This window comes from Triticum aestivum, chromosome 5D, assembly GCF_018294505.1.
Source record: "Triticum aestivum cultivar Chinese Spring chromosome 5D, IWGSC CS RefSeq v2.1, whole genome shotgun sequence".
Classification (NCBI taxonomy): domain Eukaryota; kingdom Viridiplantae; phylum Streptophyta; class Magnoliopsida; order Poales; family Poaceae; genus Triticum; species Triticum aestivum.
Genome location: NC_057808.1, coordinates 553712572 through 553735311, shown reverse-complemented (window position 1 = coordinate 553735311; position 22740 = coordinate 553712572). Strand labels below are relative to the sequence as shown.

Below are 22740 nucleotides of genomic sequence, written 5' to 3'. Positions count from 1 at the left end.
ATAAGTTGCTTGGCTCGTCTTTGTGCGATACGTGGACAGTTGTCACTGCGAATGGCAAATTGTACATTGCCCTTTTTAGAGGATCAAATCCGATGTTTTTTTCCTGCCAGGAAAAAAAGATGTTGTACTGGCAAATTCTTAGGAAATGGTGTTTTGGCTCTTGAGGGCAACCAAAACACCTAGGGCGTTTTGGTTGGACTAATAGACTGAAATCTCTACTTCTAAAGGGGGAGTCCGTACGTCGTTCGTTTGTGTCGCTCATGACTCCCTTCGATGCCTTGTAAGATCTTCCCCTCTACCCTCCACCCCCACCCCCCCGTTCCATCGATTTTTTCTATCCCTGTAAAAAACGGTGGAGAAAACCCCGCAAAAAATCACGTGTTCAATGGGAGTTTGTGTGTCCTTGTTCCCTCCTCCTAACCCCATGGATCGATCCGAGAAATTTTCTCTCCCACCAATTCCTTTCCTTCCTCCTGTTTCAGTTTTTACTACGTGCTCTTTTTACTTCCCTAATATCTATATATTCCCGATTTTCTAACACAAAGGATGGCTCCTCTCCGAAAATTCCTCGTTCTTTCTCCTCAAATGTGTTATTGTGTGCTCTCCAAATGCTTGCCACTTCACGCGACTACCTTGGGGTAAAATGGAATAGAGAGTGGACGAAAACAAACAGTGTGTACAACAAAATGAAGTATAACTAGTGGTTGGGGCCCCACCCTATGGCGCCGCCTGAGCGGAAGCTGGTGGCGGGTGGGATGCGCCCCTTTCACTCACTTTTTTGTACTATATAGTGTTATTGCATAAGACTCAAAGTCAAACAATATGAAAGTATGGGTACATGTAAGTTGGTGACCAGAACAATAAGGCAGAGTAGTGCAAATGCAACACATTCAGAGGATGGATCAGCCTTAGGAAGAAAAACAATGACATCATAGACATTAAGAGGCTTATATGAACGCAAAAGTGGTAGTTTTAAAATTTAGAGGACCGACTACAGACAATACAAGTGGTTCAAAAGTGATAGAATGATAGTACTTGCTAATATAAACCACCAACTAACTAAAAAATATAGTTACACAAAAGATATGTCAGGATCAAATCAACATGACCAGTGCGTGGAACGACTCTGTCGACTGGTTCACCTGACTTGACATACAACATCCTCATCCATGAGGGTTGACTCTCCTCCTATGAGGCCTGATGCTAAATCAGCCTCGAAGAGGCCCCTGCTGGGCAATGGACATGGACGACATCTGACAAGGCAAGAACAGGAAACATGACGGCGGCTTCTTGCTCCACGACGACATCCAGTCCGGCCACCCGGTTCTGCAGTACAACTACCCACGCCGCTACAAGGCATTCTTCTACTGCAACACGGTGAGCTTCACCTTGTCCACCATCCTCCTCTTGCTCCTCGTGAACCCCAATCTATACAGGCCAGCCATACGAAGCCATGCCTTGTCTCTCTGCTCCACGGTGAGCTTCATCTGCCTCATCAGCGCCTTTGCCGCCGGAAGCACGCGGCATCTGAAAACACCCATCTACATCTTCGTATTGGTGGCCGTGGCCTTCTTGTGCCTATGTCTACCACTAGTCAAGGTACTATGGCAAAATATGTGCTCAGATTCGCCATCAACTGACACCGGATCTACGGCAAGTGTTGCGGAGGAAAAGCCGACAAGAAAACCACCACGTGACAAAAAACGATATACCTGATGAGACTAGCAATTTTGGTGGCGAGTGCCACCTCCCAAGCCGGCCTGGATCCGCCAGGTGGATCTTGGCAGAGTGGCAGCGATGCGGGACACCCGGTGATGCAAGACAAGAGGAGGAGCCGGTACCTCGCCTTCCTCTGTGGCAACACCACCGCCTTCGTGTCGTCCATTTTTCTCATTGAGTTGTTGCTCTTCAGCTCGTCCTTCCCGGAATGCGAGTGGTTTAAGAAGGCGGTACAACCGACGGTTGTGGCGCAGTACCTTGGGTTCCTAGTGGCCTACGCGGCAGGCTCCAGCAGGCAGTGGAAGACATCGGCGCATGTCGGAACGCTGGTCATTGCCGTGCTCGCCTATGTCATGATTCATGTGATGCTGTCAAAGTGCAGAGAGAAAACCCGCGAAAATTCTCTCCAACAGCGACCTCAAGGTTAACATTTGTTTTGGGCGGGGCCAAGTCTGTGCCCTGCTCATCGTGGAGATTATATGTACATGTTGCGACTCACACGCTTGTCCTTAGCAATCCACAGAATGAGTGCAACAAGATCGCACCAGCGGTGTGAGTGTTAGAACCTGACCTTTCACAGTGATGTTTTTCAGCAAACTTGTAAGTCTCTATTTGCACTTTAGTAGACCGGGGCTTGCTGCAATTGTATAAGCACAGGCACCGGTGCACTGTAGAAGCACGACCTGGGTGTACTGCTGCAGATGGGTTGCAGTGTGTAGGAAATTTGGAATTTTTTGAATTTTTCTAGTATTAATTTTAAATTTACTGTTCATTAGGTGCAGATGAGCTCAGGCTCGGAATTGGGTATTCGCACAACTCTCAATCTTATTCTGAAAAGAAAAGAAAGGCTCCCAAAGCCAAAGGGGGCTGGACCAAATCCTTCCGTGTGTGCACTGTTTCCGAGTGTAGAGCTAGCTGCATGTGCACATATCCACCCGAAATAGTGAGACGAGAGTAGCAGCTCGGGTCCGGAGCGGTGCTTCTCGTCCCGAGCACACGTGAGCGCTACATTTGGGCGGTTCGGGCTGTCTTTTTGGATGGGGTGCATTCAATTCTTGTGCGACACAAACGTTTATTCTTAATGAAGCATATAGAATAATACAATACATGGGTACAGTGCACGCATGCCGGTTCACGGGGCATGGCATTGCCGCCGTGAAGGAAGGAAAAGGGAGCCATGGCTCGGAACCTGGCCGCGATCCTGGCCCGTGGATCAGGAATGTTGCTTTCCGGCAAGGCGGTCAAGGAGTAAATGAGGCATAGAGCCAAGTTGGAGCTGTCGCCAACCTCTGGGAAATCGCCACTTCCCCCTTGTCGAGGATTTGCCGAAAGAAGGCCTAGCGGCGGCATAGGGATGGAGTTCCTGATACAACCGATTAGGAGGTAATCCCCTCTACATTGCATGACTTTTTTTTCGTCGAGATTTGCTTGAAATCTGAATCATGCTGGGGGATTTGGCCGAGCCAGGAACGTCGTGCTAGAAGAGGTTAACAACAATGAGATTCCAATGGAGTCCTACCTAGCGGTGTCCACAATAGCAGATCAGCTGTCCCCCATGGCGGCGGCCGGGGAAGCGCCTGGCTGGAAGGCAGAGTATGAACCGCAAGCGTGCGAGCAGTCCATTGAACATATATTGACCCGAAAACTCCTGGATGGACGTGAAGGTAATTACTTGGTCGTGCATGATTTTAGCTTGATGGTGTGTATTTGCATGTGAGGCCACATTTCTGACTGAGCGGGCTCAGATTGCGTTTGCAACATGGGATTCATAGACAGTAATGTGATTAGAAGGCTTCTGAAAATATGGAGATATCTTGTGTAAATGAGAGAACATAAAAATAAAGTCTGCACATGATTTGTTGAAGCATCTTCTATCCCGTGGGTGCATGTCGGATTCTACTCCCCCTGTAAAGAAATATAAGACCGTTTAGTGATCTAAACGCTCTTAAATTGCTTTACGGAGGGAGTAATAGTTTGTATTTAGCTGTTTGAGGGGCCCTCGTAGTAGTAAGGCTGATGTAACATACCATGGTTCAGTGAGGCTGCTCGTAAAAGCAATTCAGTATTGTTTTGAGCATGTTCTGCTGTGAAATACGAGTGTGGTTTGAATTCACCTCGGTTGTGTTAAATTAACAGAAAGTAGTGAACATTAAGGCCTTGTTTGTTTTAGCTTTGATCTAATTTGAATCACCTAGGGATTCACTTTAGTGGCAAAGTTGATTCGCAGTTATATAAGATCATCTTCGTTTCAGCTTTGGTTGGATTCAAATCACCTGTAGATTCGCTTTAGTAGTGTGAATTAGTAGATTCGCTTTAGTAGTGCGAATTAGCTTCGCCACCAAAGTACACTTTGAGGTGCTTCAGCAAATTGCACTAAAAATGACCCAAATCCAGATCCAGCTTCATTGGCAAAGCTGATTTGAAGTAGCTGTTTGTTTTAGATTCCAGATCAGTTTCACTGGCAAAGCTGGCTTCACTGGTAAAGCTGATCCGAAATAACTGTTTGTTTCAGATTCCAGATTCAGCTTCACTGACAAAGCTAAATCTAGGCTCAAACAAACAGGACCTAAGTTTGTGATAGACAACTGATTTGTTGGCCTGTGGTAGTTTGACTTAACCTGATTAGTAGAGAAATGTTAAGAGCAGGCTGAGTGATTGCAAGAACTGGTCCACTGCGAAAAAAATGAAGCACATTTTTATGAATATGAGCTCTGCTGGGAAATACGAGAGTGATTCGAATTCACCTCGCTTGTGTCAAATTAAAAGAAAACAGTGAACATTAAATTTGTGAAACACATCTAATTTGTTGGCATGTGGCTATTTGACTTAACCTGATTAATAGAGAAATGTTAAGAACCGGTTTAGTAATTAACAAGAACTTATCCACTAGATAAATAAGGAAGGGCAATTTTATGAATATGTTTGGCGATGATATAGTGACTCCTGAACTTTTGATTGCAGGGTCAAGATCGGAGCTGCCACTCGTGGAAGGACGCCCTTGTGCTAGCCGCAAGAGTGCCCTGGAGAAGGCAATACATGGCTTCGCAAAGAATCTTACATTGTAATATTTCTTGCATTGAGTACCACTTTTGATGCGTTGGGTGAAGCTTACGACTTTCACAACTTGTACTCATGGGAGAAGGGATTCAACATTAGGTATGTGAAGAGCAGACTTAGTGTCGAGAGGACGAAGTGCATGCAAGAAATTGTTTGTGGGTGTATGGTATGGATTAGTAGATCTCATTATATTTGTATGTCTAGGTAGTTGAATCATGAACAATATTTTGAATGTCATACGGACTTGTGTGCTGTTGTTTCACAGGGAAAGGATGGGGTGGAGAACATGAGGTCTTGCCGATGCGAGAGTCCTGCACTGATACAACAGTTGCGCTCAAAAGACCATTTGTCGTCTCCTATGTACAAACAAACAATACACTGGCCCTCCCACAATGTGTACAGTAAGGATTTGGTTGAGCAGCAGCGGCAGGACAATGTGAACCTTGCAAAGGTCTACATCATTATTGGCAGTTTTTTTGGATCTATGAAAAGAATACCTTTCACGAAAAGAGCTTTGAAGAATTTGTGTGGTAGAATAAGCAGAGAGCAAGGAGAGGATGATGTGAGAAAAACCATGGAGGCTTTTGCAGAACTGGTTCAAGAGATCCACACTTTACATATTGTGTGCATGTTGACAAAGATCGACAGATAACAACTTTGATGTGGGCAAATGGCACACTCATATTGCAATAGACATTCTTTGGGGATGTTGTGATATTCAATACCACCTGCATGAAAAATATGTATGACATGCTGATGACCCACAAGTGTAGGGGATCTATCGTAGTCCTTTCGATAAGTAAGAGTGTCGAACCCAACGAGGAGCAGAAGGAAATGACAAGCGGTTTTCAGTAAGGTATTCTCTGCAAGCACTGAAATTATCGGTAACAGATAGTTTTATGATAAGGTAATTTGTAACGGGTAACAAGTAATGAAGGTAAATAAGGTGCAACAAGATGGCCCAATCCTTTTTGTAGCAAAGGACAAGCCTGGACAAACTCTTATATGAAGGAAAACACTCCCAAGGACACATGGGAATTATTGTCAAGCTAGTTTTCATCACGCTCATGATTCGCGTTCCTTACTTTGATAATTTGGTATGTGGGTGGACCGGTGCTTGGGTGTTGCCCTTCCTTGGACAAGCATCCCACTTATGATTAACCCCTATTGCAAGCATCCGCAACTACAAAAGAAGTATTAAGGTAAACCTAACCATAGCATGAAACATATGGATCCAAATCAGCCACTTACGAAGCAACGCATAAACTAGGGTTTAAGCTTCTGTCACTCTAGCAACCCATCATCTACTTATTACTTCCTAATGCCTTCCTCTAGGCCCAAACAATGGTGAAGTGTCATGTAGTCGACGTTCACATAACACCACTAGAGGAAAGACAACATACATCTCATCAAAATATCGAACGAATACCAAATTCACATGACTACTTATGGCAAGACTTCTCTCATGTCCTCAGGAACAAACGTAACTACTCACAAATCATATTCATTTTCATAATCAGAGGGGTATTAATATGCATAAAGGATCTGAACATATGATCTTCCACCAAATAAACCAACTAGCATCAACTACAAGGAGTAATCAACACTACTAGCAACCCACAGGTACCAATCTGAGGTTTTGGGACAAAGATTGGATACAAGAGATGAACTAGGGTTTGAGAGGAGATGGTGCTGGTGAAGATGTTGACGGAGATTGACCCCCTCCCGATGAGAGGATCGTTGATGATGACGATGGTGATGGTTTCCCCCTCCCGGAGGGATGTTTCCCCGGCAGAACAGCTCCGCCGGAGCCCTAGATTGGTTCCGCCTCGTGGCGGCGGTGTTTCGTCCTGAAAGCTTGCTTATGATTTTTTTTCAGGATAAAAGACTTCATATAACAGAAGATGGGCACCGAAGGCCTGCCAGGGGGCCCACGAGGCAGGGGGCGCGCCCAGGGGGTTGGGCGCGCCCCCCCACCCTCGTGGATGGTGGGTGGCACCCTCTGGTACTTTCTTCGCTTAGTATTTTTTATTAATTCCAAAAATAACTTCCGTGGAGTTTCAGGACTTTTGGAGTTGTGCAGAATAGGTCTCTAATATTTGCTCCTTCTCCAGCCCAAAATCCCAGCTGCCGGCATTCTCCCTCTTCATGTAAACCTTGTAAAATAAGAGAGAATAGGCATAAGTATTGTGACATAATGTGTAATAACAGCCCATAATGCAATAAATATCAATATAAAAGCGTGATGCAAAGTGGACGTATCACATGCCATTTGGACTTCTTCTCGGTGTTAACAACTCTAGAGCATTATCATGGCTGGGGTTTTTATCTGTGACGAAAAGGTGGAGACCTTTGAGCCGATGGTTGTGTGCATCGATGGCCGGACGAGGTGGCATTCACGTTGTTTTGACACTAGCAGCCTCCGTTAAGGTTCTTTCCATTACAGAAAACTTGTCACCGGGCGCAGCGGCGATGACAGCATCAGAAGCACCTTGTAGGCGGTGGTAACCGGAACAAACAGCTTCTTGTCCTTTGAAGACTTGGCAAGCACGTTGGCAACGACGACGGTCTGCTGGAAGCCTGGAACATGAGGGCTTTCAATTGTTTTTGTCATTAGAGACTCTTCTCCTACGATCCAGGTCGTCACCCGAGCAATTCTTATAAATGACAACTCACTTCTTCTTCGGTAGAACTCTCTAAACATATCAACGGAGGAGATCTCTCCATACCAAGTTCTGTACCAGGAATGAATCGAACATGGGATCCACTCCATCCAGCAGGCTATCGTGCAAGATAAGCAGCTCATAACTTTTAAAACTATTCTCACAGTCCGAGTTTATTGGTTCCAAGATTGGTGGAAAACAGGAAGCGTGGCATGTATTATTAAATATCATCGCGTGAGATAAGGGCCACGACATGATAGGAACCGATCAATGCATGCGTTTTCTTTTACAATAGTTTACTCCCTCCACCCTTGAAGGAGTGTATTTCCAACTTTGTTAAAACGTTAAACATTTATATTTTGACCGTATGCAGCCTTTATTAGCGTGAGTTTTGTGGCAGCTATAATTACGGGCATTAATTAACATGGAAAAGGAATACGAACCGCACTTGATTACTGGTGAGAATTACCCGTATTTAGTCCCCATGCACGAAGCCTTGGTCCTAGAATTTTGGTCGTTGTGCCCAATATACCTGGGCGGAGAGAGTATAAACAACGACAGACTCGAACTTTTTTGGAATTTTGAACGTCGCTTTTTGTAAACGTGAACACTGTTTAAATTTTTTTAAATATATGAAAAGGCAAACAAAATTTTCAACAGTTTGAAACGCAAACAAATTTTAAAAAAATGGAAAAACTGAAATTCCAAACAATATACAACGATTTTAAAACTCTAAACTTTTTGAAAATGAGACCATTTTTTGAATTCTTTAAACTTTTTGAAAGAATATGAATAGATAAATAAATATGTTGGACATTTTTGAACATTGCAATTCTGAAAAGAAAAAGAAGAAGAAAAAAATAAACAGAAAATAAAAAAATAAAAAAAATGATTCATGAAACTTTTCCCAAATCGGTAAAAACCGACCTTGAACCATCTAGATGGTGAAAACCGGCATCCGCAGAGGTAACGAAAAGATTAAAACAGGCAGGCCCATGTTTACTCGTATCGACCTGGTCTGTGCGAAACAACGACTATTTTTGGACATTCTTAAAATGACCCCAACTCTTGCGAACAGGTTAGCATGCCCACGGTAGCCTTCCATGACATGTTTGAACGATTTTTGACACCGTATGCAAGTTGCGACAGGTCCGGCTATTTATGAGCATTTTTTGACCGAGAAAAGTACAGTGCAAAACTTGTCGGAAACCAACCAACTTGGCATGGTGCCTTAAATTAGTGATTCAAGGTCATGCAAAAAATTTGGGGTCATTCCAAGGTTGTCGAGAAATAACGTGCTTCAGACGGTGCCTTCTGGTAGGATACCCTCCATTAAATATGGTCTAGTCTTGGACATTCTTGAAATAAATCTAACTTTTGTAAGCAAATGGGAATGCCCATTGTAGGAATCCATGTCATGTTTGAACGAAATTTGACACCGTATGCAAGTTGCGACACGTCCGGTCATTTATTGGCCTCTTTTGACCAAGAAAACTCCAGAAAATGCAAAACTTATCGAAAACCCGAACAACTTGGCATGGTGCCTTGAATTGGCCATACAAGTCCATGAACAGACTTGGAGCCATTTCAACGGTATTGAGAAACAACGTGCTCTCAGACGGAGACTTCTTGCCTACATGGGCATTCTTGAAATGACCCCGACTTTTGCAGGAAGGTGGGCAGGCATCCATGCCAGGTTTGAGCGAGTATCGACACTGTATGCAAGTCGTGACTCATCTTGCCATTTATCGACTTTTTTTGGTTGCGGCAAATAGCCGGGCAATCGCACAGGCGATCGTAGAATGGGCGGGCCCATCTGAGCGTTCGAACCACCAGTATTGTGAATCTTTTGGAGAGTTACTTGCCAGTTTTAGGACTTCTAGAAGGTTCCTAAACCATTTTTGTCTGAATTTTTCTCAGTTTTGGTTTAGTTTCTATTTTTAGTTTCTTTTTGTTCTTTTTCTTTTGGAGAAAGTCATAAATTTCAAAAAATCTTCAACATATTAAAAAATTGTTCATTTTTCACAAAAAATGATCGAAAATTGTGAATCTTCGTCATGTTTTCAAGAATAGTTTGCATTTTAAAACCTGTTCAGAATTTTTTAAATTGTTCATGTTTTGAAAAAAATGAAGTTTCACAATTTTCTTTACGGTTTCAAACATTTTACGCAATTTCAAAAAATGTTGGGAATTTGAAAATTCATTCATGTTTTCAGAAAAACTTATAGTTTCAAAATTTGCTTGTGTGATTTTTTTTCGGTATTTCAAACTATTTTCTCATTTTAAAATGCGTTACAGTTTTTTTATAGGTTATTCAAGTTTTCAAAAAATTGTTCTCGTTTTAAATATTGTTCACAGATTCAAATAATGTTTGCATATTAAAAAAGTCATGGATTTAAAAAATGTTCGCGTATTACAAAAAGTTCATGGATTTCACAAAATGATTTTGTTTCCAAATACTGTTTTGGAATTTCGAAAAATGTTTCTGTTCTAGAAAATTGTTCACGGAATCTAAAAAGTATTCGGTATTTAAAAGATGTTCACAATTTTCAGTGAAACGTTCTAAATTTTGTGAACACTGTCTCAATTGTGCCGCCTCTGTGTGTTAATAAATATCGGCGCTAGCTTAAAATCACAAGCTACTGATAGGTCGACTGGCTAGCAGCACACATTAAAAGGTCTAATGTCGCAAGTTTGAATCTTGGCAGACCAGGCGAGAGTTCGAATCGGACGGCCGTACAATTCTGGGATTTGAAATAGCAAGCAGTTGATGCGAGATGCCTTGGAAGATAACAGTCATCCGATGGAATAACAAATCAACGCCTCTGGCCTGGTCTGAAGGCTGAGCTCGGATCTCACCCATCTCAAGTATGGAGGGCAATATGTGCGGGTCTTTCGGTTCTTCAATCAAGGTGTGGGATCATAATTAGCTACCGAGGGATTCTATGTTGAGAGCACTACACCCTCGTTCTGTAGACCCTCCAGTTTTTGTCAGTGAGTTAATACATGAAGCAACAAAGTCTTGGAATCGACAGAAAGTCATGCGACACATGCGGACCCCAGATGTTAATGTAGTGTTGAACATCCCTATCAGTTCCCGAAACTTAGATGATAGCTGGGCTTGGCATTACGATCAGAGGGGTATTTTTTCTGTTCGGTCTACATACAGATTGCTAGTAGAAATGAAAAAGAGGAGAGAGGACTGGCTCGAAGGAAGGGGAGCATCCTCTGATGCTAGCTCGGTGCAGACACAGTGGAAAAAGCTCTGGAAAATTAAATTAGAATTTTTGCATGGCGGTTAGCACGGAATTCTATTCCAACCGAGTCGGTGAGGCATAAGCGAAATATGTCTCACACAGAGATTTGTGATTCAGCTGAGGACCCATGGCGTCATGTGTTGGTAGACTGTAACATGGCCAAGTGTGTCTGGGGTTTGATGGACGAAGAGCTGGTCGAACACTTAATCAATTGTAATATATCAGATGCTAGACTATGGCTGACTGAACTAATGGAGACCATGAAAGAAGAGGAATTTGTAACAACCCTGGTTACCTTATGGTCAATCTGGTGGGCAAGACGGAGAGCAATTTATGAACGGGAATTTCAATCGCCACTGTCTACTTTTAACTTTATTCAGAAGTACATTGCTGATTTGGCACTTGTGCCAAACCGGAAGCCTGATTCTTCATCGAGGAATATTGCCCGGACTGGTGGAGAACAACATACTTCTAGGACATGGATGCCTCCACCAAATGGTTATATGAAGTTAATGGTTGATGCTGCCATTTTCAAGGCTCCTACATAAACATGCTCCATTACATGCTTTTACAAAACTGAATCAAAATAAACTACCTTCGTCTAAGAAATTGTTTTCACACTGACAGGAGACATGTAACTCAGAGCATTTCATTTCATCCACTGCTCTGTATCTTCGCCTTTCATGTTACAATTAAATTCATCCACTGCAGTATTAACTATTTTCCCTTACCACAGAAAAGAAATGGCAAGGAAACGGAGGGCGCAGGACTACTAGAGGCAAAGATAGACGGACGCGGTCGGAGCACTATGGCAGCGTCGATGGGGATGGAGGAGCGCACAGAGATGCTGCGGAGCACTGCTGATGAGCTTGTCGGCAGGACGAGCTGCTCCCACTGCTGCACGACAACCCCAGCCCGGTCTGCTTCGACAGGTTTGAGCCCTCCGTCACCGACCGCGTGCACATCTAGCAGGTCAATAATAAATTAATAATTTTCCAACTCTCAACTTCCCAGCCGGCCAAGTTTCTCTTGCCGCAAATTTCTTTGTTTCTACCACATCAGAATGGCTGACACACGTCCTTGCCTTCTCGTCGTTTGTTTCTACCAAATTGTAAGGGTGTTGGGAAGGTGATCAATGTGAACAAGATGGTCAGGGCCAGATATAGAGTAAAAATCCTAATAGCGGACCAGAGGACCGGAGTGAAGGACTCGGCAAGATAAGGACGTCGGTCGCCAATTCACTGTGATCGAGATCCGCGTCGTAACCAGAGAGCAGTTGGACCATGACAAGGACGTCGCCATCGGATAATCCACCATGTGGGATTATTGTTTGACCTTTCACAGTTCCTCCAGGTGTCCATAACATCAAGCATAATTTTGATGTTTCTTAACCTTTTGCATTCTACTCTAATCAGTTAAGTTAGGCCTATAACCGAGAAGTTTTTCTTATACTATTAGTTATGAATTTTGTTTTGTTATCTTCCTGATTCAATGTGATTAGCACAATACTAAATTTGCCGGCTACTAATTGATACTTATGTGTGATACTTTTAGTGTGTGCTGACAGATTAATCTAAAGCATCAAGATCTGTAAGTGCTCGTGGGTCCTCAAGGTGCTGGTTCGTGAGCTCAGTTTGTTTGGGACATCAAAGGTTATCTTGGGCGATGTGCATCAACAAAGAAGTTTACAATTGCGTAAGTGCCCACTAGCGCTGGATCTAGAATGCTTCCACTATCAGGTCTCTAAAATTTTGGAACCAGTGAGTATAGCCCATTATTGTCGTAACCATGATATTGAAATTGATACCTAGCTCATGTGTGTGCATCATACATATCGAATGCATCTTGAGAATGGGCAGTGCATCTTTTCCATTGAATAGAAGTTATATTTCCATGATAAGGATGCTCCATTTTGTTGTTCTCCTGCATAGCTATATGTTAGCAGGGCGTACTCTATGGAAGTTCATGTTTTTGGTATTGCGATGGATATTTAGATATTTGCCCCTCCAACTACTGGAAAGAATTAACAAAATTATGTCATTGCAATCTAGCTTTATATAAAAGTTGATCAGGATATGCACATATCTATGTGTTTAACTAATTTAATCCATAAATTTGTTTTTTTACTAGAGAGCATCTCTTTTTGTACAATCCCGAAGATCTGCTCATATATCAAGTGTGTTTCTTTATTGTTTTCGTGCAGAATGAGATTGTTTTGAGGACAAATCTACCGACCGAGGAGCACGCTAGCCAGGTATACACAGGAGAAGTGTATGAACTGTCTGTGCAAACCATATGTGAATCTGAACCCTTCTTAGTGGAGGCAGTAATTGCCAACTTGAAATACATAGCACCGCATCCCAACAGTAAAACCAGGGAAAAATGATCTAGGTTGGAATATGGGGTCAATGTTAGAGAAGACGGTGAAGCATTCATGTGCATGTGCAAGGAGCAGGAGATCCTGTGTTGCCATGCCGTCAAGGTAACATTCTCTTGGTCCTACTATATCTGCATACTTACTATTAGCTGCTATATGTACATACAACCTTCAATACTTTCCAGCTTCAATTTTGTCAGGTGATGATCCACCTGGGTGTGCGTGAGATACCAAGGTTACATGTTGTGCCACCAAGTTGCCACAGAGCCCTGGTGAATCGCAGATGGATAGTGAGCTATGAAAGCACTCCGTGATGCATGTTAAGTTCTGAGACCTGGCGCATGACCCTTGTGATGATGAAGGGTCCTGGGCCTACAAAGTTGTCATGAAGGGCCTCGACAGACTGGACCCAGACCTAACCGCGCCAAAGGCCATGACCCGCCGCTACAACAAGCCAACATTACGGTAGCCGAGGATCCTCATTTATTCCAAAATGTGCCGAATATGGTTGACTAACTCCAGTCCATGAGGAAGTGAGTTCAATGTTGTATTCTTGTTTGTTACGAGTGTGATTACCTTTTTCTATTTGGCTTTCTATACCATTAAAAGCCATGCTATTCCTACCACAACTTACTGAAATCTTTTATGGGAAACTTTTTATGAGTTATTTTCAGTATTTATACTTGTTGTAGGTAAAGGGCATAGATTCAGCTTACTATGTCTATTACGAACAGAGTTCCCTGGAAATGTGTCAAAACAAATAGCTGATAACCAGCAATTTTCCACCAATGGAAGCCCCGTGTGATTTAGGTACCATTTGCTCCCTTGGATTTTGTTATTTAGCTCTGTCATGTTAAATCTTACGCGGCTTGCTAATGTTATATATTTAGTCGCTTATATGATGTCTGTTTGGTCGTTGCTCTAGCCTCAGACCCAAGAAATTTGTGTGTTTGATCATTTGACCAAAATAATCTGTGTTGCTTTAAAGTCCAGTAAACAAACAAACAACTTCGATGCATGTCCATGCCTTTCAGTTTCACTTGCATCCAGTAAATATAATTATGACACTTGTTGTCTTGCTGTGTTGTCCAATTATCGCCAGGATGTTAACAAGCCCATTATATATCCTAGGTAAACCACATGATACTGTTTTCTAATCACATGTTTTTCCTACACAAACTATATGAGTTTTATGAGCTTGCTTCACTACTATATGCAAAGGTATCATCTAAAAGGAATTATGGGCTTCATATATGCTCCAGTATCATAGTATTTTTTCCATGGTTCATGGCAATAATTTCTCTACTTGGGATTCCATAGAATTCTTTTGGTCTGCTTAGTTGTGATTTTACAGTTGAAAAAAATAATAAATTAACAAGACCTTTTATGCATAATTATGTTGCCATGATATGCATAATTCTGGCAGTTAGCATAGTGACTTTGACACTTTTTAGATATGCTCCAACCTTGAGTTTACTCAATCTCGCATTAGCCTATTGTGTTTGAGATTTGCTTACATGAAAACAGATGTTGAATTTTCCTTTGATTTATCATTGGTCAGTTTTTATCTTTTTGATATTTGCATGGGATGGATTTGAACTTCACTCTTGCTAAAGCCCTGTATGTGAGTTTGTTTGAGTTACTTGTAGAACAAATTAACAAGGCCTTTTTAGTTGGCAAGCGTCGAGCCGGGTGGTCAATCAGTTTCCCCCTGCATCTGCAAAGTGGCAGAAGAAGGCTACAATGGCTGTGCTCAGGGCGCTGCCGCCTCCATCCCTGCACCATCTTTGTCACATGTAGCATCCGACTTATCTCTTCACGGCAGGAGTGGCTCTTCAAGGAGAATGAGATTGAGGATGGAGGCACTGAACCCGCATGATGACGATGCATAAAGGTCACGCCGGCGGCTCCCGCGGGTTGGCGTTGGCCACCAACAATGACGAGGTCGGCGGCTTTGACGTGAGGGTCATCGACCTTACCTCTGACGGGAATTAGTAGTTTTTTTCTTTGGTTTTTAGTTATTATTATGCTCGGTGTCCTGCTTCTGCGTTGTAAAAATAAAGTCCGTGTCCACTTTGATAAATACGGATGTCCACAGACTTAGTTGGTGGTATCAGTTTGGTGATCCACGTTGAAGATGCCCTAATCTCCTTGTATTTAAGTGTCATTTAGTATTTTGCACTTCTGAAATTTGTAAAGCAACTTCTTACTTTCATGTCATGTCTATGTGTTAACAAGATAGCAAAAAAGCAATTGACATGGGCGGCTACCAACCTAGCACCGCCCAGCTTTCACTCAGGAGGCGCCACCGGGTGGCGTCCCAACCCCTAGTCCACATACAACCCCGCACAAAAAAAAGACTGGTAAGGACAGCTTGATGGAGCGGTAAGACTCTGCCTCCGGACGATGACGTGAGAGTCTGAAGAGGGAGGCGATTGTATAGCATATATGGACTATGGATACACCTTTCCCAGTTGAAATTCTAGCATTCAGAGATGCCATATGTTGCCGTCCATTGCACAAGGTTTTGAGAAAATCGTGATTGAGACATCACACACATTAACATGCGGGAGAATGGCGGCAAGCCAGCATGACCACGTGGTGCATGCTGGTTGGCCGCGGTGAGGAACTTTTTGATTTTTTTTAGATTATTTTTAAAAGATGGAAGTGAGACTTTTTTTTTGATAAAAGTTTTTTTAGAGATTATTTTTGGAAGTGGCAATTTTCTTTTTCTTTTTGAGAAAAGGTTTTAGGCTTTTCCTTTTTCTTTTTGAGATGGATGTGATGTCCATTTTTTTTGAGATTTTTTTGGTAGATGAAAGTGAGACTTTTTTCTTTTTGACTATAGTTTTTAGGCTTTTTCGTTTCTTTTTTAGATGGATGTGATGTTGATGTGATACGAGAAAGTTTTTTTTAATTTTGAGATGAAGATGAGGTATTTTTTTAGAATAACAGATCGTGTTCGAGTAAGGTCGTTTTTTTTCTTTGAGAGGGAGAAATGTGCGCACAACTTCCTCTCAAGAGACCCGCAATGGCGGGCCCCAACCACTAGTATATCATCAAATGGTACAAACTTTGTGGCTATCTGAGAGCATCTCCAGTGATTGGAGGCAACCCGGCCTCTACGCTGGGTCCCACGAGCTGCCTCTAAATTTTATGTAAAATGCCGCACTGTGTTGCTGGCTTGATGCCTCTAAGGTGGAGCCCACCTTATGAATTTAAAAAATATTTAATATCTGAACTAACATGCACTGTTTCTCCTCTTCTTGGCTCATCCACCATCTGACTAGGAGGACCCATTCATTATTTTACTACTTGTGAGAGCTTGGAGGCTGCCTCTAGCCATAGCGTCGATGCTAAGCATTTTGGGCTTGGAGGTAGCAACTGCCCTGAGAGGCGGCGCTAAAGCTTTGGAGGTGGCTTTAAAAGCAGAGATTTCTCACACTGTGGATGCCCTGAGAGGGAGAGTTGTCGACAGGATTCATGATCTTCAGAGATGAGGTCTTGCCTCACAAATCTGCGAGAATTTAAACTACAGTACAGAAGTAGATATGCTCATAGTGCGGCCCATGCCTGCAAGGAGGCTTTAAAGCTCGACGTTAATATCAGTACCGTTGTTGTAATTCCATTGTACGTGGTTGAAATTGTACGATAGTAACCACCTGAATAATAAAGTGTTTAAAGCTGGTTCTTGAAAAAACAATGATACACGCCAGAGGCAAAACATAGGGATCACACACAGAAGATAGTGTCAAACTGTCAATGTGCCGGAAGATCAAAGACGACATCATAGCACGCTACATTGTGAGGCGAAACGTAGTTATGATAGTCTAAGCAATTTGTATCAAGTAGTAGTTTTTATGCCATCAGAAATCACATGCATCAACCACAGAAATAAGTAAATATATATTAAAATGTACTGTAATTTATATTGATACATTGGGGGGGGGGGGGGGGGATCTAAGTACATGGTGGCGGGCCATGAGGGCTTCCAGTATCTGCATCAGGGGTGCTAAAAATCGCCAATACAAGAGAAAACTTCAAAAAGAACTATTGCCTGTTTCCATGCATGGGAAAAAAAATCAATAACATCAAGTGATCAATCCGCCGGTGGTCGTGTGCATCGAAGGCCAGACGAGGTGCCACTCATGCTGCTTTGACATCAGCAGCCTCCGCGAAGGTTTTTTCCATTACGGAATACTTGTCGGCGGGCGCAGCGGCAAGGACCGCATCAGAAGCCACCTTGTAGGCGGTGGTAACCGCAGTAAATAGCTTCTTGTCCTTTGCAGACTGGGCAAGCGTGTTGGCAGCGACGACGGTCTGCTGGAACACGAGGGCTTTCATTTCGTCCTGCTGTGGTGCTGGGGCAGCAGCGACGACATCACCAATGGCCTCCTTGAAGGAATTCTCCAATGCGTCGACGGCCTTCACGGTGGGAGGATGACCGGCCTCGCTGAAGGTCTTGTCAAATACGTCATATTTGTCGGCGGGTTTAGCGGCAAGGACCGCATCGGAGGCCGTCTTATAGGCAGTGACAATTTCATCAACTTTCTTCTTATCTCCAGCGGCCTCATTGAGCGAGGCGGTGGCAGCGACTTTCTGCTTGAGCACGAAAGATTCTACTGCAGACCTTTTGGATGCTGGGGCGGCGGCGATGACCGCGTCAAAGGCCTTCTTGATGGATGCATCCATCTCTTCAATGGATTTGTCGCTGGCGGCGCTTGCCGCCGGTACCAATGTGGCTGCCACCACAATGGCAGCAATGAACAATGTGCATGCAATGTTCTTGACGATGGCCATTGTAAGTTGACCTAACAAGTGGTTGAGGGATGATTCAAGAAGATGGTATTGCTTCCGGTGAGATGTTTGCGCCGTGTAAGTTTATGAAGGTGGCCATGCACTAAAATAGGAGATGGTGTCTAAAGAGGGCGTGAGGCCATGAGAGCTTTGCGGGTGTCCTACGGTGGTGCAAAATTGGTTGCATGAACCGATGTCTGGATGTATGAGCCACCGCTTGCCCCTTGTTTTGAGGAGCACACCCGAAATTGGCCACCAATCATTCTTTCAAGAGCACAGCCAAAAGTGGCCACCAATCTTTCTGGTTTTGCGATTGATTTTGGGTGCATGTCTTACTAGCCTGTGATCTCTTGGTTTGAAAATTTGCAAACTGCATGTAGTGTTGGTCGGTTCCATTGATCGATCCTGGAGTATTTTTATAATTACTAGCACATATGCCCGTGCAAAACCTACCATGTCTTCCTAGTATAATAAGCATGGCTCAAGACGCTCTGCTGATCTACATCGTCTATTTCAACATGGTGTCTCACTAGTGTCAAGGCTTATACTCTTTCCGGAGGAGCATGTCACTGGACATGCAGTAGTGGAGCCAAGCTGTTTTGGGGTCAATTCATAGGCAGATAGCAAAACTGCGAGAATGACTTTGAGATGCAAAAGAACGGGCGCTTGCCACGGGGTATCAAGCATAGATAAAGGACACAGATGAGCAGCTGTGGGAAGTTTATGAGTGTGAGGAAGTTATGTGTAGGCAGCGGTCAAGGATTGAATAATGGCTCAAGGCAGACGATCCAAACCCCCGGTATTTCCAAAACCGAGCTTCTCATGGGAAAAAAGAACACCGTTTGAGCTTTAATCAGAGGGAATGGGACGAGGTGCACTGACGATGATGAGATGCAGGTAATGGCAACTGAGTTTTATACCAAGCTTTTCATGTCGGAGGGTTCAGAGGGAGCCGACGAGCTGTTGCAACACACATTGACAACGCAGTCACAAATGAGATGAATGTGAGGCTGATTGCAGCCATCATGAATGAGGAGATTGAGGTCGCACTTTTTCAAGTGGGGCCGATAAAAGCCCCAGGACCTGATGGGCTCCCGATGCTATTTTATCAACGACACTGGTTGTTGCTTCCATCGCTCTCCTCGGTTTTTGAGAAGGTTCTGGGAAGGTACTAGAACCTTACCAGACCGGTTTTTTTTATTTCCCTTTCGCTTCTTATTTTTTTACTTTTCATGTTCATTTTCCTTTTCCTTTTTATTTTCTGAATATTTTTTCAAATTCCCAAACATTTTACGTTCATCAAGTTCAAAAATTATTCATCAATTTCAAAATTTCTTCATCAAATACAAAAATATGTTCATCACAATTCAAAAAAGAATTCACCCTATTTTTCAGAAAAATATTCGTGAATTAAAAAAATGGCCATAGAATAAAAAAATGTTCCTCCAATTCAAAAAGTTCATCAAATACAAAAAATTCCATTTTTAGAAATTCGTGAACATTGGTTAAATCAGTGAACATTTCGTGAAAATTACGAACGATATTTCGAATTGATGAACTTTTTTTAAATTAGTGACCAGTTTAAAAAAAAGAATTTTGTGGACTTTTTTTTAAAGCTGTGAACATTTTTTGAATTCCAAGAACATATTTGAAATTTTATTTTTATATTACATGGACATTTTTTCAAAATTATGAATATTGTTGGAAAGCCCGAATTTGAATTGAAGAAGCAAAAAAATAAGAAAAAGGAACAAATATGAAATAAAAACGAAAAACGGCGCCCCAGCCTCGTACATCGACCGGCGGAAAAGGTCACGTGAACACTGGTCGGTTGGTTTAGAGCAAGCGCAGCTAACCACTAGGCTTTGCCTTTGATTCATGACAGAACAGTAAAGCTAGATTACTTAAGTCCAAACGGGTCGAGGTTTCCACTGTTTCTTCCTTTTTTTTCAGTTTTCTTTTCTTATCCATTTTTTCATTCTTCTTTGCATTTTCATTTTTCATTTTTATGATTTACTTTTTTATTATTGTATATTTTGTTTCTTTTTTTGGTTTTCATTGTTCTTTTGGTTATTATTTTAACTTTCTTTGTATATGTCAACAACATTTCTCTAATACACGTCCAACATTTTTCCAATACATATAAGTATTTTTTAATACATAGTCAACATTTTTTCAAATGCTTGATTAACATCTTTATATACATGACCGTTTTCTACATCATTTTCTTAATACATGATCAACATATTTTCTACACACATTTAACATTTCTCAAATGATTGATTAACTTTTTTCAAATACTTGTTCAACAATTTTTAATGGTTGATTAAAATATTATATACATGATCAAAACAATTCAACATTTTTAAATACATGATCAACAGTATTTTTATACACATTCAACATTTTTCTGAATGCTTTTTTAACATTTTTCAAATACTTGTTCAACATGTTTCAAATACTTGCTGAACATTTTCGTACACATGGTCAACATTTTTTTATTTGCATTTAACATTTTCAAAAGCATTATTAACATTTTCTAAAACATTATGTAAAGTATTTTTTTTTCATATATATGCTTATCATTTTTGAAAGTGTTAACAAAAGTAAAAAAGGAATAAAAACAAAAAAAAGAACGTGAAACCTGGGCCGTCTCATTTGGAGATGCCTTTGCGCGAGGGTTTCCCTCGGTCTCGCTTAAAGTAAGACATGGTGCGCCTGAATAGGAGGCCCCCCAACGGCCGCAACCCCCGGCCGGTAAGAGCATCTACAGTCGGGGGCCTCAAACCAGCCTCATACGCTCGGGCAGGCCATCTGGTCGATGACCGGTCACGATTTTTCGACTTAGACGGGCTCCTTAGACGGGCCTCAAACGTCCGGGCAGGCCGCCTGGTCACGATTTTTCGACTCAGACGGGCTCCTTAAACGGGCCTCAAACGCCCGGGCTGACCGGCACCCATCATGTCCAGCACAAATACGGGGACGATATGGGGGCGCCCGCCACGTTGGACCCGACCACCGCAAATTGCACCAAATCCGCCAAACCCTTACTCTTCCTCCCGCCGCACTCCAACCTTTCCGGCACCCGGACCCTCACCGTCCTCCACCCTTACTCCCAATCCTCACCACCGGTCTCGATCCACCGCCCGAGATGTCGTCCAGCCCGACCCTGACCGCCGCGACGGAGACGCACTCCGTCTCTTCCGTCGACGTCCCTTCGTCGGCTGCGACTTGCAAGGTGAAGAACGTCGCCCTGAAGTTGCGGCGGAGCAGGCAGCCCAGATGCAGGCGGAGCAGGACGCATTCCGCCTGGAGCACGACACATTCCGCTCGGAGCAGGCGCCCGGCCAGTGATCCGATGCCATTCGTCATGCTCGGACATTGATTTCATTTTAGTATGTTCGGTTTGTTAAACTATGATTTGCTTTGTTTTGTTTCAAAATTTGAATTCGGACAATTTGTATCGTACTCCCTTCGTTCCTAAATATAAGTCTTTTTAAACATTTTAAATGGACTACAACATACGGATGTATGTAGACATATTTTAGAGTGTAGATTCACTCATTTTTCTCCTTATGTAGTCATCTGTTGGAATCTCTAAAAGGACTTATATTTAGGAACGGAGGTAGTATGATCGACGTGCATGAATTGTATGGATTTAAGAATAGAAAATTAAGATACGTGGATGTGCGATGCAACATATGATGGGCCGGCGTGTGCTGTCCGCGGACCCGCCCGAACGCGCCCACGGGCATAAAAGGGGGCGGATTTGCAAAATCTGGATCTAGACGCTCTAAGGTCGGCGAAATCGGAATCGCGTAAGGCCACCGTGCTCTAAGCTCGACCAATGATAGCACGAACGAAGCAGCAGTGTTACTCGAGATTGACTTGACCTCGTCCTGCTGCCGGTGAAAAAAATCAAGTTGAGTGTCGACCAATGATTGGTGTCCGCAGTATTTAATTAGCGCTACTGCAAGTATGTATGATTTGCGTTTTGTATCGAGCCATACACAACACAAGATCCTCCCACATTCCCCAAGCGCAGGTGGAGTATGTTCACAGGCCTATGCGTTTCCCTCCCTTTGAAAAGAAACCAGTATGCACACAAATGAAAACAGTAAGTAGGAGTATATGCCATGTGATGTCGTATTATGTTTAATTCTCCGAATTACTGTAGGTCCGTACATTGAAGGGTAAATCCTTTTAGTATTTACTCAAACGATCTTATATTATGATGATACGGAGGGGTATTAGATAGTGCCACCAGAGAGTCTGCTTGCAGTCTGCCGGTGCAAGCAAGCAAGCAAGCATAACACGTACATTTTTAAAATATGAGAAAATATTCTGATTATTGTTTTTCAAATTACATGAACATTTAAAAAAAATAGGAATATAGTTGGAAAGCCTGAATGATTTGAAGAAGCAAAAAGAAAAAGACAGAAAAAGGAACACATATATGAAATAAAAACGAAAAGACGCGCCCCAGCCCCGTACATGGACCGGCGAGGGTGCACGATCCCATCGCGCTGGTCGTGGAATAGGAGTGTGAATGCTATATCTCGCCTTAAGCGAGCTGGAAAGGATCTCTCGCTGAAGGCTATACAGTACTCGGGCCGGCGGGGAGGAATTTGAACCCTGGTTTAGAGCAAGCGCAGCTAACCATTAGACTTTGCCTTAGATTCGTGACCAAGTAGTAAGGCTAGATTACTTAAGTCCAAATGGGTCAAGGTTTCCACTGTTCCTTCTCCGTTTTTCTAGTTTTCTAGTTTTCTTTTTTTTTTCCACTTCATTTTATTTCTTTCTTTTTTATTACCCAGTTTTTCATTCTGTTTTTTTTTTGCATTTTGTTTCTTCATTTTTCTCATTTAAT

General features: G+C 42.7%; 1 protein-coding gene and 1 long non-coding RNA gene across 2 annotated transcripts; one reads left to right on the top strand and one right to left on the bottom strand.

The window, feature by feature from the left end:
• The first annotated feature begins 12019 nt into the window (after positions 1–12019).
• On the top strand, positions 12020–13514 carry LOC123126178 (uncharacterized). Its single transcript, XR_006461591.1, has 4 exons — positions 12020–12110; positions 12251–12391; positions 12900–13178; positions 13274–13514. It is a non-coding gene; the product is annotated as an uncharacterized lncRNA (long non-coding RNA).
• Positions 13515–16955: 3441 nt separating this feature from the next.
• On the bottom strand, positions 16956–17936 carry LOC123126177 (uncharacterized protein OsI_031781). Its single transcript, XM_044546559.1, has one exon. It carries the CDS (start codon positions 17871–17873, stop codon positions 17220–17222), a length of 654 nt encoding a protein of 217 aa, XP_044402494.1. The 5' UTR covers positions 17874–17936; the 3' UTR covers positions 16956–17219.
• Between the last annotated feature and the right edge of the window lie 4804 nt (positions 17937–22740).

What these genes read in the sequence shown, in the direction of transcription:
- LOC123126177 (XM_044546559.1), bottom strand. Translation starts at nt 17,873, where the DNA reads ATGGCCATCGTCAAGAACATTGCATGCACATTGTTCATTGCTGCCATT.